Raw genomic sequence first — 16,962 nt, 5'->3', positions numbered from 1 at the left:
TGTGACCTCGGGTAAGACACTGGTTATTTCAGGATTTTGTCAGAGGAGTTTGTCTGAACTTAAGAGTAAAAAAGACACCTATATTCTATTAATGTACCTCTTGTCTATTTCAAAAATAAGTATTACAAATCTCTGTATAATTTCTGCAATCTGTAAACTAATTCACTATTTACACTTAGTATTACAGGATTTATTACATGATTTAAAATGTTATTTGCTAATTAATGAATAAACGGATATGTATAGTGCATTAAAGCTTAATAGTAAGTGTGTGTAAAATGTTTTTTAATTGCTCTTATGTAATCATCAGCAGCAGAAAAAGACAGAGATCAGAGTCTCCTGAACCCAGAGGTGTGTCTGTAAAGAGCAGCAGATCGATGACCCCACCTTCAAACTTCAGTGATGAACCAATGACATTTGACTTGGTGCTGAGTGAAATACTGGACAAACCAGAGAATGATGAACTACAAAGAATTAAAGACCAACACAAAACCCACATGAAGAACAAATTTAAGAGATTATTTGAAGGAATTAAAGTAAAAGAGACAGAAACCCTCCTGAGTGGGGTCTACACCCAGCTGTACATCATAGAAGGAGAGAGTGAAGGAGTGAATGAAGAACATGAGGTTTTACAGATGGAGAAAACAGCCAGAACAAAACACTCACAACACACTCCAATCTACTGCAATGACATCTTTAAAGAGGAGAAAGAGCAAATCAAGACTGTTCTTACTAAAGGCATCGCTGGAATCGGAAAAACCGTCTCTGTGCAGAAGTTCATTCTGGACTGGGCCGAGGGAAAAGCCAATCAGGATGTAGATTTCATGTTTGTGCTTCCATTTCGAGAGCTGAACTTGATCAGAGATCATCAGTACAGTCTTCACAGACTTCTGCTGGACTTTCATCCTGAACTTGAAGATCTGGAGCCCAAGATTTATGAGGAGTGTAAAGTTGTGTTCATCTTTGATGGTCTGGATGAAAGCAGAATCACACTGATGTTTTCAGACGCTCAGAAAGTTTGTGATGTGACTGAGACTTCATCAGTGGCTGTGTTGATGTCAAAGCTGATGAAAGGAGAGCTGCTTCCCTCTGCTCTCATCTGGATCACCTCCAGACCAGCAGCAGCCAATCAGATCCCCTCCAAATACATCAAGCGTCTGACAGAAATTCAGGGATTCACTGAGCCTCAGAAGGAGGAATATTTCAGGAAGAGAATCAGTGAGCAGCATCAAGCCAGCAGAATCATCTCACACATCAGAAGAGCAAGAAGCCTCCACATCATGTGCCACATACCCGTCTTCTGCTGGATCTCATCCACTGTGCTTCAGAAGCTCCTGGAAGAAGATCTGAGTGCAGAAATCCCTCAAACTCTGACTGAAATGTACATCCACTTCCTGCTGATTCAGATCAACATGAGGAATCAGAAGTATGAAGAGAGAGATCCAGAGAAACTCCTGCAGTCCAACAGAGAAGTGATTGTCAAACTTGCTGAAGTGGCTTTCAAACAGCTGATGAAGGGCAATGTGATGTTCTATGAGGAGGACCTGATTGAGAGCGGCGTAGATGTCTCTGAAGCCTCAGTGTATTCTGGGATTTGCACTGAGATCTTTAAGGAGGAATCTGTGATTCATCAGAGGAAAGTCTACAGCTTCATCCATCTGAGTGTTCAGGAGTTTCTCGCTGCTTTCTATGTGTTTTACCATTATGTAATGAAAAATGTTGACACAATGGTTTTTTTTGATGTTATACATAATCTCCATAAAGAAATGATAGAAAAAGCATGTGAGAGTAAGAGTGGTCATCTGGATCTGTTCCTGCGGTTCCTGCTGGGCGTCTCACTGGAGTCCAATCAGAGACTCTTACAGGATCTACTGACACACACAGAGAAGAGCTCAGAGAGCATCAGGAAAACAATTACTTATGTTATAGACAAAATTAAAAACATAAGAAGTGCTCCATACAGTCTCTCCACTGAAAGATCCATCAATCTGTTCCTCTGTCTGTTGGAAATGAAAGATCAGACTCTGTCCAGAGAGATTCAGGAATTTTTAAAAATGAGTAAAATATCAAAAACTGATATGTCTCCTGCTCACTGCTCAACAATCGCCTACATGCTTCAGATGTCAGAGGAGGTGCTGGATGAGCTGGAGCTCCAGAAATACAACACATCAGATGAGGGCAGAAGAAGACTGATACCAGCCGTCAGCAACTGCACAAGAGCTTTGTGAGTTACGGCACAGTGACACTGTAGATTTTGTTACTTTTCATATTCCAAAAATGGCATTGGATTTTATTATTTCTGTTAATAAGAAACATTTTACTGTATATTTTGTCCCCTAGGCTTGCTGGCTGTAATCTCTCTGCTCAGGATTGTGAAATTGTGTCGTCAGTTCTTCAATTCTCAAACTGTGTCCTGAGAGAGCTGGACCTGAGTAACAATGACCTGCAGGATTCAGGAGTGAAGCTGCTCTCTGATGGACTGAAGAGTCCAAACTGTCACCTGGAGATACTGAGGTAAATGATTTATGGTATTTAAAAAAATGTCCGAATTAATTGCCATCCAGTTTGTTACCAAACCTGGCATTTACTATAGATGAAATACTATAATTAGAGAACAAAACATTATTTGGATTGTTACTTTTCAAAAGAAGCTTATATTATTTCCCAATGACTACTACATTGTGATTTCTTATGATTCTTTCCCCATTTTGTTCTGCTCAGATTAGTGCTCTGTAATCTCATTGCTCAGGATTGTGAAATTGTGTCGTCAGTTCTTCAATCCTCAAACTGTGTCCTGAGAGAGCTGGACCTGAGTAACAATGACCTGCAGGATTCAGGAGTGAAGCTGCTCTCTGATGGACTGAAGAGTCCAAACGGTCAACTGGAGATACTGAGGTATTAAGAACATATAAAGCATAACGTACAGTCAGTTGGTGATAATGCTGATATGTTTTGTAGATGTAGATGTAAATATATTAAAATATAATATATAACTTTATCTATTATATTCATTAAATAGTTTACTGACAACAATGGATATGATGTGCAGATCTAGATGATATAGATCTAACCTAGAGATGCTTATCTTGAGATCTGTATGGAGACCAGGTACATTGAACACTGTAGATACTAGGTTATCCCTGAGGATATCAGTGACAACATGGAAAACAGAGAAGGGGAATGAGGAATAACACAGGAGTGAGCAAGGTGTGTAAAAGGTAGACCAGACACTATTACACTGGAGGTGAGTGTCTTTTTTAGTGAAGTTTATTAGGGAGTGCACAAGTAACGTTAATCAAAAGTCAGGTGAAAGTGAGTGTTGGGATTGCTGTGGGGGCATGGTAGCTGGTGAATGTCTGATTTTACCCTCTCTTCCATTTGTGACTCATGACACCTTTTTGCGATGCCAAGGACAATCACAACCTCTAGGGGTGACAATTGGATTGCGTATGATGGAATTCTTTCAGGAGTGCTGGGCCTATCATTACAGAGAATAAATGTTCTCTCCTCAGGGCCATAACCTTCTAAATCTATTAGGTATTCTAATCAGGAGGCCCAGCATCAGGAATCCAGAATTTCCCTTAAATGACAAAGGACGTTGTAGGATGGGTTACACTCACACAAGTAGAAACATTCTTCTCTCTACTAAAAAAACATAACACTCCCCCTCATTACTCTGAGCACTAACAGTTCCTTTGTTTAATTAGAACTTCTTTAGCACTATGTGTATTGCCTCTTTTCTGTTGAATTACTGAATGCCTCCTCAAGCTTACTTACCAGCAAATGTCTTGGTGTCTTGAATATGGCACAGAGTGAGCAAATAGGGATGTACCTGGTAAGGTCATTAGTCATACCGAGCTACCAGTAATTTAATTGGATTAGTGAGAGGGTCTGTCAGCTCCCTAGGTGTCCAGAGCCCAAATTTTTATAAACTGTGCCCAGAAGGTGTTGGTGACATGAAGATAGTATGTAGGTCCTTCCTTCTGGTCATCCCAGCAGAGCAGGCTTGTAAGGGTTGTGGCACATATATCCTAGTCCATACTCCTTTTAATGGGACTAATAGTGGTTGAGGGGACTATGGGTTCAGGATCAGTGGGATAATTTTGATAGTGTAGGGGTCCATCTATTAGTCCTATGACGGAACTAACAGCATGGGTGAAGGTTAAATGCGTGTAAGCCTTTTAGCACATGTGAAAAGAAACATTTTTATTAGTTAAAATTTATTTTAGTTTGTTTCCAACTCCGAATTTTAATCTGACTCCAATTTATAATAATTTTAGATTTAGATTCATCTAATTCAATCTGATTACCTTATAGGTCGTGATTGTCTAATTTAGATTGGTTAACCTAATAAATACTTATTTTCTATTAATGGTTCATAATTTACCCAAAGTTGCTTAGAGTCAGTATGCTGGCCAGTTTCATCTGCTCACGGACACATCCTCGCCAGTTCTGATTCTTAGCAGATAAGCTAATTTCCTTTAAGTAATAATAAGCTTGCTCATACTTAAAGAAAGTTTGATTTAGCTTAGTCAAAGAATATAACTGGAAGCTACTTCCTTTAAGTAACAATAGCCAACGATATAGCCATCCTTACAATAGTACATTCTGGAGAGAGGCCCAGATTTCTCATTCTTGAAGTCATGACGATAAATGAGGAGATGGTCGAATCCCAATACCCAGGTGGTGGAAGCATCAACCTCAATAGTGAAAGAGAGCTGTGAGGATGATGTAATAAAAAGGGGCTGTGCTAAAAGTCTTAAGGTCAAGAAAAAAGGCTTTGTGGGCAATGGAGTCTAGAAGAGGGGTGTGGGTTTACCTTGTGGGAAAGAAGTGAGATGGCAGAGATTAGACTGAAGTTCTTGATAAATCAATAAAAGACTCTTGGGAAAGATAGAGCTTTTTCACAGTAGAGGGTTGTGGCCAATATTTGATTACTTTCATCCTTCCTTCGTCCATTTTAACACAGGCCATGTTGATGACATACTGTGTCACATGACCTGGATAAGCACTGATGGATCTTAGACTTCTTCATCTTCAGATGGAGATGGTGTTCTCTCAGGTCCTGTAGGACCTGCATGACATGGTGGCAATGGTCAGTCAGGTTAACGGATTAAAATAAAGATTTTGTTGATGTAGACCAGGGGTGTCCACACTCTATCCTGGAGGGCCGGTGTCCTGCAAAGTTTAGTTTCAACCACAATCAGACACACCTGGGCTAGCTAGTCTAGCTCAGAGGCTAGTCTGCAATCTTTGGAAAATTCAGGTGGCTCATTAAAGCAAGGCCTCCTGGCCCACTATATCATCATATATGGCTATATCAATTCTAATATCAGTGTTTAATCTTTGATGATATGCATTCTGCAGTGCAGTCTTATTCCACCTACTAGCTTGCTACCAAAGTATGGACCTGTAGGTTGTAAATGATGACAGTGGACGATCCTTGTAAAAAGTATGGAATGGGGTTATTCTATATTAACCTAGCCCATAGTAGATCTTTACCTGTCATGTCTGACAGTGTCAATGTTACAACATAAAAAATACTACAAATGTTTGCAATCTGACTCTTAGTCTTGGAATTTGTATTAAATATATTTCTGTTACTTCTCCATTCTGTGTAGATTGGCCTTGTGTAATCTCTCTGCTCAGGATTGTGAAATAGTGTCGTCAGTTCTTCAATCCTCAAACTGTGTCCTGAGAGAGCTGGACCTGAGTAACAATGACCTGCAGGATTCAGGAGTGAAGCTGCTCTCTGATGGACTGAAGAGTCCAAACTGTCACCTGGAGATACTGAGGTATTATTTCAGCATTGACTCATTCATATATTGATACATAATTGAAAGGTTCAGTTTGCAAACTAAAACTAAAACCAAATTGAAATGAATACTTACAACCCATGAGTAAGACACCTAACTCCCAATTGCTCCACTACTGCAGTTGTTCATTCTTTACTGGTAAACTGGGCTTACAGTGTTCATTTTCTAATAATCCCTCATGATTCTAGCTTGTCAGACTGTACAAACATGACTTGCATCTCGGACTGTAAGATCTAAGTTGTCATGACATGTTTTGTAGTTTCCCCGCTGATGGGGTCAACCGAAATCAGCACTTCCATTGATTCTTGGTTTGACATTGTCATAAGAGAAGCCACATCACAGGAAATTGTCTGAAATCCCCTGACCCTACTTGAACTTAATTGTAGGGAACATTTTATCACAACTGCCATTAAGTAGCTCTCGGTGAACATATCAAACTAACAATAAAAGGCCACAGATTTTAGCCTATGATCACAGGAATCTTTTACGATTTAACCTTTTTTTCATACCACCAGGTCATGGTCAAAATCACACAGTGTGAGCCGGTCTTAACTTATATGGGTTAAATGCAGAGAACAGATTCTAAGTACATTTTACCAGAAAGGGTCCATGAATTAAGAAATCAAAATTTCCTTGAACTTTTGACATATAAGAGGTCAAAGTAATAGACCTAAGTGGATCTCAGAGAAAAAAAAGACTACTTTAAAACAACCACGTTTACTGTTCTCGGTGTCTGCAGGTTATCTGGCTGTATGGTGACAGAGGAAGGCTGTGGTTTTGTGTCTTCAGCTCTGAGTTTAAACCCCTCACACCTGAGAGAGCTGGATCTGAGCTACAATCACCCAGGACAATCAGGAGTCCAGCTGCTCCAACACACACTGGAGGATCCACACTACACACTGCAGAAACTCAAGTATGTACAGTATGTTTATCATCTATTTGCATGGTCTGCTACTTAACCCAATGAGTGTGAGTGTGTCCAATTATACTGTAGCAAGCAGAACTTAAAACTGGTACAGAAAAATCTGTATTTTATGTTTTATTCAGCTTATATAGGAACTAAATAGTGAGTCTACCTTATTTGATCTGATACCAAATGATGCTTTAAAACTGCAGCCACTACAAATGGTTGCACTGTATCAAGATAGCAAAACCTGAGTTGTGATTAACCACGACTAAATTCTTCCTGAAATTCTGTTTAATCAGTCGTTGTCAAAAATCACTCCAGTGTCCAGGAGTGATCAACCTGTGTGTTTAACTGAATGTGAATATTTGGGAACAGTATTATATTTTTGTCTTTCTTTACAACGTGTTTTTCTTCACAGTGTGAAGCATGGTGGAGATATAAGGATAAGAGCAGGACTGCAAAAATGTAGGTGTACTTGATTTAAATGCGGATTGTGTATTTTGATCATGGCACAAAGCTTTTCCATCTATAACGGAACTGAGAGAGAGAGTTAGTTATAAAGCTTATTTACTTGACATGTTTATTTGTTCTAGTAATGTAGTTTAGCATTATTTGAAATCACTTAATCACTAAAATCTCTTATCCAGTACAGAACTATTCAATTGGCTTGAGGTATTTTTTTCTGGCCCCTACAAGTAGCGTGACAGGGATCTCTAGCAGTGAAGGCATGTCCACTCCGAATATGCACTGATGTTCATGCATGAGCATGTTTTAGTGTACAAAAGTAGCCAACTTTGGATTCTCATGGTAGTAAAATTTGGACTCTTATGTTGCTGTTTTGTCTGTTTTTGTCATTTTGTCTTTTCAGAACCAGATATGGGAACTAGCCTCTAACAACTAATTGAACAGCTTTGATCTAGTATCTTAAACAATGACAGAATAGTGTGTGCGATGGTTTAACATTTTCTTCTCTCATCTTACATGTTCAGATGCCAGTTTTCTCACACTGGATTCAAACACAGCAAACGCTCATCTGATTCTGTCTGAGGAGAACAGGACGGTGACGCATGTGAGTAAGGAACAGGCGTATCCTGATCATCCAGACAGGTTTAAGGATTATCCTCAGGTTCTGTGTGGAGAGAGTCTGACCGGACGCTGTTACTGGGAGGCTGAATGGAGCGGGAGGGAGGCTGATATAGCTGTTACATACAAGGGAATCAGCAGGAAAGGAAGAAGCAATGAATGTGTTTTTGGGTACAATGAAAATTCCTGGAGGCTGGAGTGCACCAAGAAGCAGTTCACTTTATGGCACAAGTTCAAGAGCACAATTTTACCAGCGTCTTCACCTCGCTGTAATAGAGTAGGAGTGTATGTGGACGAGTCGTCCGGCTCTCTGTCCTTCTACAGCGTCTCTGACACACACACACTTACACACTTACACACATTCAACACCACATTCACTGATGCAGTCCATGCTGGATTCAGCCTTTTTGATTCTTCACTGACTCTGTGTCAGATTTAATTAAACTACATGCTAATATACATTTGAAGAGATAGTTTACAAATAATTAAATAACTCGTCATTTACTTTCCCTCATTTGAACTTTTTTCCCTTTGGTTAAACACAAAAGTACCACAGAGAGTGGGAGGAAACAGATACCTGGCTGCAGAGTGTTTGAAATTGTAATCAAGCCAACTGCAAGATTTGTCAGAGAGCTTTCTCTGTGGCTCATGCGGGTCTGTCGTGCGACAACATGCCTTCGGAGAGCAGCATTCCCTCAATGACAGAGCTCGCAAAAATCAAAGCACAGTCAGACAGCTCTTCGTACCCCAAGTCTCTCCCGAACCAGACATGGTAATGATAGTGACCCAGTCTGTGAAAATCTAGCTGGAGTCTTTTTTTTTTTTTTGTAATTTACTGTTTTCTACATAAAGAACAGTCGGTGAAAAATATATGTATTTAATATTAACTGAGTAAAACCATGTCAACAACTGAAATCACAGTGAAATCAATGGCTACAATCAAAATTTATCTCAGAATTAGAGTTGGCCTGGTTTTCACACACTGGGTCACAAATTAATTTGTAAAAAGTCTGTAAATACTTTGTAAGTGGATCACATTCCAATGTAATAACATGATTTGTTTGTTAAGGTTAAAGCATTACATTTAATACATTAATAAACACAATGCCTATGTAAAGAAAATAAACTAGTAAATTGCAACTTTCCATATTTTTACATTAGAAATAGGCTATTTGAAAACTTTACAAGCTAATGTTTGTAGCTAGTTTATGTTTGTGCTGTTTCCATGTTTGGATAGGTTTTACTGGAAATATTGACAAATGTTTTAGCCAAAATCTGTTATTGTATACCTTTACAATTAGGTTCATTAGTATGTTCTCTTCTCCTCTAGGTTACAGCAGCTGAGTTAACGCAGGTGTACCCCACTATTAAACATAACATCAGCTATATCAGTGCTGCAGGGTTGTAAAAGAGAAAGACTGCATCTGTTTACACAGATTTCAATAAAAGACAGTTTATTTTAATGTCCAAGTTTTCATACTTTCCTGAAAACATATTTTCAGTTGCGAACCCTTCAACTGTGTGTGAAACATTGTTAAATATATTGTAATATAATTGTAAAATATATTTTCTATAAACTAAAACGTTTATCTTCGCGTTGCATGTACAAATATGTGTTCATACAGTTGAAGTCAGAGTTATTCGTCCCCTTTGAATGTTTGTTTTTCTTTTTTAAATATTTCCTAAATGATGTTTAACAGATTCAGGAAATGTTCACAGTATGTCTGATAATATTTTTTCTTCTGGAGAAAGTCTGATTTGTTTTATTTCGGCTAGAATAAAAGCAGTTTTTAATTTTTTCTGAACCATTTTAAGGTCAATATTTTTAGCCCCTTTAAGCTATTTTTTTCTGCTGATAGTCTACAGAACAAACCATCTTTGTACAATAACTTGCCTAATTTCCCTAACCTGCCTAGTTAACCTAATTAACCTAGTTAAGCCTTTAAATGTCACTTTAAGCTGTATAGAAGTGTCTTGAAGAATATCTAGTCTAATATTATTTACTGTCATCATGACAAAGAGAAAATAAATCAGTTAATAGAGATGAGTTATTAAAACTATTATGATTAGAAATGTGTTGAAGAAATCTGCTCTCTGTTAAACAGAAATTAGGGAAAAAAATAAACAGGGAGGGCTAATAATTTAACTGCATATGTAAGTATATTTAATATTTCATGTCATTTAAGCCTGTAAAATATTATACATGACCTGAAATTTGACACATATGCATTGCACCTGAAGCAAAATAAATAAATAAATAAAATAAATAAAAAATGTAAAAAAAAAGGGGCCAAAATTAAATATTTAAAAATGTTTTTACAGTAATATATTTGTGCAAATACATTAGACTAGTCAGTATTAAAGCCAAAACTAGAAATAATATAAAAACTAAAAATATTAAAACCACAGTCCAAACACTATATAAATATTACATAAAAATGTATTAAGCGGGGAAAGACAAACATAAAAAATATCAAATTTATTTATCTATCTATTTATTTAACCCTATCTGACACTTCCATAGTAGAAACAAAAAATACAATGGAAGTCAATGGCTGTTTTATTTTCCAGCATTTTTCAAAATATCTTCTTTTGTGTTCAACAGAAACAGTTTCAGAACAAGTGAAATGATAGAAAAACATGACAGAATTTTCCTTTTTGGGAGAACTGTGTCTTTAAATGGTGCATAATTGTAACATTACTATACACAATTTATATTTGAAACCAAAGAGGGGTTGTGACTATGCATTTCAAGCGGAAATGTATTTACTTATTTGCACTATATGTGTTTAATATATTGCTATCACTCTACTTTGATGGTCTCTTTTGCACATTCTGTGAACTATACCTTACATCGCAGCTACATGCCAAGTAAATATGTGCTCGGTGACCCTAACTTCACTTTGTGTTGCACAAGTGAAAATAATATTTGAGGATAAGATAAGGTGATATTAATGTAACTGCTTAGTTTTAATTAAATAAAGCTTTGCACATGGTAAATCTCATTTACTCTCTGTCAAGTATCTTTTTTTCATCTACTAAAATGTGAACTCGGCATGTTTAACTGCACATATAAACTTATCTCTTATATAAAGAAGTTAATTGAATTGAAATTGCACTTGTGGTTTTGGGTTCATTTTATATTGTTTTATTACTAGGGTTGCACAAGGGTTAATGTAAACTTTGCAAACATTAAACTGAGCACTGGATGTGTTCTGTTCACTGATAAACTAGAAACTAAATCAAATATATAAATTAAATATAAATGTGTGCACAATGTAAAAACTAAACTAAAGCAAACACATTTATGAAACAAACTAAAACTAAACTGAAAATAAGAGCAAATTTAACAATAGTATTAAAATAATATAAACTCATTTAAAGAAGTGATAAACTATAATAACCTTGCTTTATAGTTTAGATGAAGGCCTGAGAGATTCAAGTAGGGGTTTTTGATGAAACACGGGGATAAGCAGAGCTAGAGTGATTTCTTCTCTCCCTATAAAGAAGTGTAATATATTGACATATACAGTGTAAATCAGAATTATTAGCCCCCTGTTTATTTTTCCCCAATTTTTGTTTAGTGTAGAGGAGATTTCTTCAGCACGTTTCTAAACAGTATATAAATAGTTTTTATAATTAATTTCTAATAACTGATTTATTTTCTCTTTGTCATGATGACAGTAAATAATATTAGACCAGATATTCTTCAAGACACTAGTATTCAGCTTAAAGTGACATTTAAAGGCTTCACTAGGGTAATTAGGGTAAAGTTAAGGTGATTAGGCAAGTCATTGTATAACAGTGGTTTGTTCTGGAGACAATCCAAAACTAATATTGCTGAAGGGGACTAATAATATTGAGGTTAAAATGGCTTTAAAACAATTAAAAACTGCTTTTATTCTAGCCTAAATAAAACAAATAAGACTTTCTCCAGAAGAAAAAACATTAGAGGAAATAATGTGAAAAATCCTGAATCTGTTCAACATCATTTGGGAAATATTTAAAGTAAATGAAAATTCAAAGGGCTAATAATTCTGACTTCAACTGTGTGTGAAACATTGTTAAATATATTGTAATATAATTGTAAAATATATTTTCTATAAACTAAAACGTTTATCTTCGCGTTGCATGTACAAATATGTGTTCATACAGTTGAAGTCAGAGTTATTCGCCCCCTTTGAATGTTTGTTTTTCTTTTTTTAATATTTACTAAATGATGTTTAACAGATTCAGGAAATGTTCACAGTATGTCTGATAATATTTTTTCTTCTGGAGAAAGTCTTATTTGTTTTATTTTGGCTAGAATAAAAGCAGTTTTTATTTATTTTTGAACCATTTTAAGGTCAATATTATTAGCCCCTTTTTCTGCTGATAGTCTACAGAACAAACCATTACAATAACTTGCCTAATTACCCTAACCTGCCTAGTTAACCTAATTAACCTAGCTAAGTCTTTAAATGTCACTTTAAGCTGTATAGAAGTGTCTTGAAGAATATCTAGTCTAATATTATTTACTGTCATCATGACAAAGAGAAAATAAATCAGTTAATAGAGATGAGTTATTAAAACTATTATGATTAGAGATGTGTTGAAAAAATTGTCTCTCTGTTAAACAGAAATTAGGGAAAAAAATAAACAGGGGGGCTAATAATTCAACTGTATATGTAAGTATATTTAATGTTTCATGTCATTTAAGCCTGTAAAATATTATACATGACCTGAAATTTGACACATATGCATTGCACCTGAAGCAAAATAAATACATAAATAAAATAAATAAAAAATGTTTAAAAAAAGGGGCCAAAATTAAATATTTAAAAATGTTTTTACAGTAATATATTTGTGCAAATACATTAGATTAGTCAGTATTAAAGCCAAAACTAGAAATAATATAAAAACTAAAAATATTAAAACCACAGTCCAAACACTATATAAATATTACATAAAAATGTATTAAGCGGGGAAAGACAAACATAAAAAATATCAAATTTATTTATCTATTTATTTATAGATATTTTTTGCAATAACTCATTTAAATGCATTATCTTTCTAAACATGTTCGGTGACCAAACTCTTAATTTATTAGATATAACTGATTAATAAAACTCTTTTGTTTATGTGCACCAAAACGTGTTCACTATATTCACTGAGAAATACATTTAAAATATTCTTTTGAAAAAAGGGGTGTGCTCATTTATTCTGAGCGCTGTATATTTGAATTTATGGAAATGCATGTATTTCTCATATATTTAAATCTGTGTCTTTCTCCGAATGCGTCATCTCTCGGTGTGTTTTCAATCTTCATCTTTGATTTTTCTCTACTGATGTGCTGAATGGATGTTGTTGGAGTACAGGCAAAACAAACTTATTTTTAACCCGAATGACGCTCTGCGCCACTAGGCATGCTTTTCCTGCTGGTGGAGTTACAGGAAAAGACGACACACCTTCACCAGGTAGAAAGCGAATGTTATCGAATAGACGCCATTTCAAGACATCAAAACCCCCTCAACGCCCTGTGTGTTTAACCTATCTCACATTGTTGGTAAGTTCTGATATTCTTGTAATCCTTGTAATAAATTCTTGTACTAAATTCGTGTGGTCAAAACACGAGTCGTGATATTATGTGCAGACTAATTAAAATGGAGGAAACCTTGACGATTGTCATGATCATAAAGGAATTTGATGTCCCCAGATCTTCGTTTTATGCATCATTGAAACATAAGTTGCATTATAGGAATATTGTTTTTATGTAAAGCGGTGTATGTAATCAAGACCAACGCTTTTGCATTTGAGGATCTTTCTCTGACAGTAGCTGTACTAACTTCAGGTGCACATGATGCACTTTTGTATGATTTTATTGTTGTTGTATTTATGATTTAATTAGAGGCAGTTTAAATGAACTTGCACCTCTGTTCAAATGTATTACTGATGCTATCAAGGACATTTTAATGTTTACGTTTAAATGGCAAGTTTGAACTGAAAGTGAAAGGAGAGAAAGAGACGCCATATAATATATACATATAATAAATACATAATATATACATACATATAATATATACATAAATATATACATTTAGTGTTTTACCGGCTACAGCGTTTAAATATTTTGTTGTTGTTGTGATTTCAGATAGCTGTAACTACGTAATGTTAAAAAGTTTTTTTTTTTCATTATATGGAATTTAAGACGAATAAATGCGTAATGTAAAGAATAAATTTAGTTAGTACAAACCAGAAAAAAAAAGTTTTGAGCTTTTTATGAAATTTGTTGTTAAACCCGGTGTATCTGTCCAATATTTAAAAGCTGAAAAATTTAAAATAAGAAAGGTTTTACTGACGTCATTGTGAGCGTCATCTAATGACCAAACTTGTTACAACCAGGGGCGGACTGGGATTAAAAAGCAGCCCTGGCACCGTAGCCACACCAGCCCACATTACCACAGCGACACAGCCCCATCCACGGACACTTATATTGGTGTACAAATGGTAAAATATTATAAGCAGTACCATATATGTAGTAGATATTTAAACATTTAATGTATGTGACTGGAACAAAAACAACCCATTTATAACAAATTTATACATGCAGTCATTTTATTCATTCATTTTCTTTTCGGTTTAGTCCCTTTATTAATCTGGGATCGCCACAGCGGAATGAACCGCCAACTTATCCAGCACGTTTTACGCAGTGGATACCCTATTCACCTATAGCACATGTGTTTGTGTTGCGCTGTTTGTTTGACATTCTTGCCAGATTTTGATTATGTTCGCGTAACCTCTGATTGGGTCGGCCCATCTTGAAACCAGCCGGCCATTTATTATTACTATTATCATCATCATCATAATATTGATAATAATCATCATAATCTTGTAAGAGATAACTTTTGCCTGCAACTGCCTGCATGTAATAAAAATACATATTTAAAAAAATAATAAATAAATAGCATGCCGGCCCACATTTAAAAAATGGTCCGGTCCTTCTGGCATTTTCCAGAACTGCCAGATGGCCAGTCCGCCCCAGGTTACAACTACTAACAAAATTGATGTAAATTATTATTTTTGTATGCCGTTGATATGCAGATTTCCGTTTCTAGGATTTTAGACACTGCACACTTCTGAAGTTGTTTATGCATAGACCCTAATTATTCTAATGTGGATCATTGTCTCAGTATTTTATTTAGTTAAAAAATATTTAAGTGGAAATTAAAGGTAGAAAACGCAAGAAACATTACCAGACATATTAAGAGTATCAAATATTACTGTTCATACATGTACATGAGCCTTGTAGGCCTATAATTTCTTAAATCAAGACAATGAGGTGTCATTTTGACAGCTGCAGAAAAGAAAAATATAGGAATATAAGCATCACAAAATAACAATTTCAGCTTAAATGTGGTCTAAATACAACTACTGAAACTGTATGTCTGTTATTATGGGGTTGTAATTATTAAATTGCAGTTTCATCCAGATTATATTAAAAATATTGCTTCTTACATATAAAGCTTTAAATAATCTAGCTCCTGCTTATCTAACCAATCTTCTGTCTCGCTACAATCCAACTCGCTCTTTAAGATCTCAAAACTCAGGGCTTCTGGTAGTACCTAGAATAGCAAAGTCGAGTAAAGGAGGTCGAGCCTTCTCATTTATAGCTCCTAAACTCTGGAATAGCCTTCCTGATAACGTCCGAGGCTCGGACACACTCTCCCAATTCAAAACTAGATTAAAGACCTATCTGTTCAGTAAAGCATACACTTAGTGCACCACTTAGGGGACTTCCACACAGGTTATGCATCTTGTTGATATACACTGTGAACATCAGCTACGCTAATTATTTTCTTTATTCTCCATTTCCACCTGGGGATACTCTTCCCGAGGCCCTCAGACGTTTGACGAGCGGAGAAGTTAAAATGGTCGTGCCCAACTGAGCCTGGTTTCTCTCAAGGTTTTTTTTCTTCACTTCCGCCATTAGTGAAGTTTTTTTTCCCTCTCCGCTGTCGCCACTGGCTTGCATGGTTCAGGATCTGTAGAGCTGCGCATCGTTGGATTTGCTCTTCAGTATTTGGACTCTCAGTAGTGATTATTTAACCACACTGAACTGAGCGAAACTGAACTGAACTTAAACACTACAAACTGAACTACACTGTTCCTATTTACTGTGACCTTTTATGTGAAGCTGCTTTGACACAATCTACATTGTATAAGCGCTAAATAAAGAGGAATTGAATTGAATTGAATTATGACTGTACTTTAATGTACCTATACTCTATCATTGCACCTTTAGGGCTGTTTAAAAAAGTCTTAAATCACCATCTCATTACTCTTTCAGTATTTCAGTAAGTGAGAGGAGGTGAACACCATGAGTCATAAGAGGAGTGAAGATGACTCTGCTTCTGAAATGAGTTCTGCATCTGGATTAAGCTCTGTGTCTATGAAGAGGGATCAGCCTGTGGTGTATTGTCCTAACAGCGATGATACACTGATCTCTGACCTCGGGTAAGACAACACTGACAATTGTGTTTATTCAGAGTGATTTACAATGCAGTTCAGATGTTTGCATTGAGTGAGTGAACGATGAAAGAGAAGCACAAAGCAATTTTTCTGAACTTTCTCTTTCAGTTTTAAGCACTTGATGTAATCTCTATCTCTCTCTGTATGTATATATATATATATATATATATATATATATATATATATATATATATATATATATATATCACATACATACATATACATACATATGGTGCTTAACATTATTGAGTACACCTCATTTTTACAGTGGGTAGCATGATCGCCTCACAGCAAGAAGGTTGCTGGTTCGAGTCACGGCTAGGCCAGTTGGTGTTTCTGTGTGAAGTTTGCATGTTCTTCCTGTGTTGGTGTGGGTTTCTTCCGGGTGCTCCGGTTTCCCCCACCGTCAAAACACATGCGCTTTAGGGGAATTGATTAACTAAACTGACCGTAGTGTATGTGTGTGAATGCAAGAGTGTATGGGTGTTTCCCAGTGTTGGGTCGCGGCTGGAAGGGTATCGTGTAAAACATATACTGAATAAGTCAACGGTTCATTCCGCTGTGGCAGCGACTCATTAATAAAGGGTATAAGCCGAAAATAAAATGAATGAATTAATTTTTCTCTAACATATAAACTTGGCTGTACTA

At 36.0% G+C, this 16,962-nt stretch overlaps 2 protein-coding genes across 2 annotated transcripts in view; both read left to right on the top strand.

Annotated features, from left to right (window-relative positions):
- The first annotated feature begins 315 nt into the window (after nt 1-315).
- Nucleotides 316-9,276, top strand: LOC130222495 (NACHT, LRR and PYD domains-containing protein 12-like). Its single transcript, XM_056455071.1, has 7 exons — nt 316-2,224; nt 2,341-2,514; nt 2,722-2,895; nt 5,622-5,795; nt 6,556-6,729; nt 7,142-7,188; nt 7,713-9,276. The coding sequence occupies exons 1-7, from the start codon at nt 378-380 to the stop codon at nt 8,243-8,245; spliced, it is 3,123 nt and encodes a 1,040-aa protein (XP_056311046.1). The 5' UTR covers nt 316-377; the 3' UTR covers nt 8,246-9,276.
- Nucleotides 9,277-13,268: 3,992 nt separating this feature from the next.
- LOC130222071 (NLR family CARD domain-containing protein 3-like) overlaps nt 13,269-16,962 on the top strand; it is a 43,712-nt gene continuing 40,018 nt past the window's right edge. Inside the window, 2 exon segments of the mRNA XM_056454697.1 lie at nt 13,269-13,351; nt 16,133-16,299. Of these exon segments, the coding sequence (XP_056310672.1) occupies nt 16,163-16,299 (137 nt within the window). The 5' untranslated portion in view covers nt 13,269-13,351; nt 16,133-16,162.

The sequence above is a fragment of the Danio aesculapii genome, chromosome 1 (genome assembly GCF_903798145.1).
Source record: "Danio aesculapii chromosome 1, fDanAes4.1, whole genome shotgun sequence".
Taxonomy (NCBI): Eukaryota; Metazoa; Chordata; class Actinopteri; order Cypriniformes; family Danionidae; genus Danio; species Danio aesculapii.
The sequence above is the reverse complement of the archived record's forward strand: the minus strand, read 5'-3'. Positions and strand labels throughout refer to the sequence as shown.

Bases quoted from the DNA above. Each gene is read 5' to 3' on its own strand.
- LOC130222495 (XM_056455071.1), top strand. From the start codon at position 378: ATGACCCCACCTTCAAACTTCAGTGATGAACCAATGACATTTGACTTG. The intron at 6,730-7,141 runs GTATGTACAGTA...TTTTCTTCACAG, and splicing joins TACACACTGCAGAAACTCAA to TGTGAAGCATGGTGGAGATA. The intron at 7,189-7,712 runs GTAGGTGTACTT...TTACATGTTCAG, and splicing joins AAGAGCAGGACTGCAAAAAT to ATGCCAGTTTTCTCACACTG.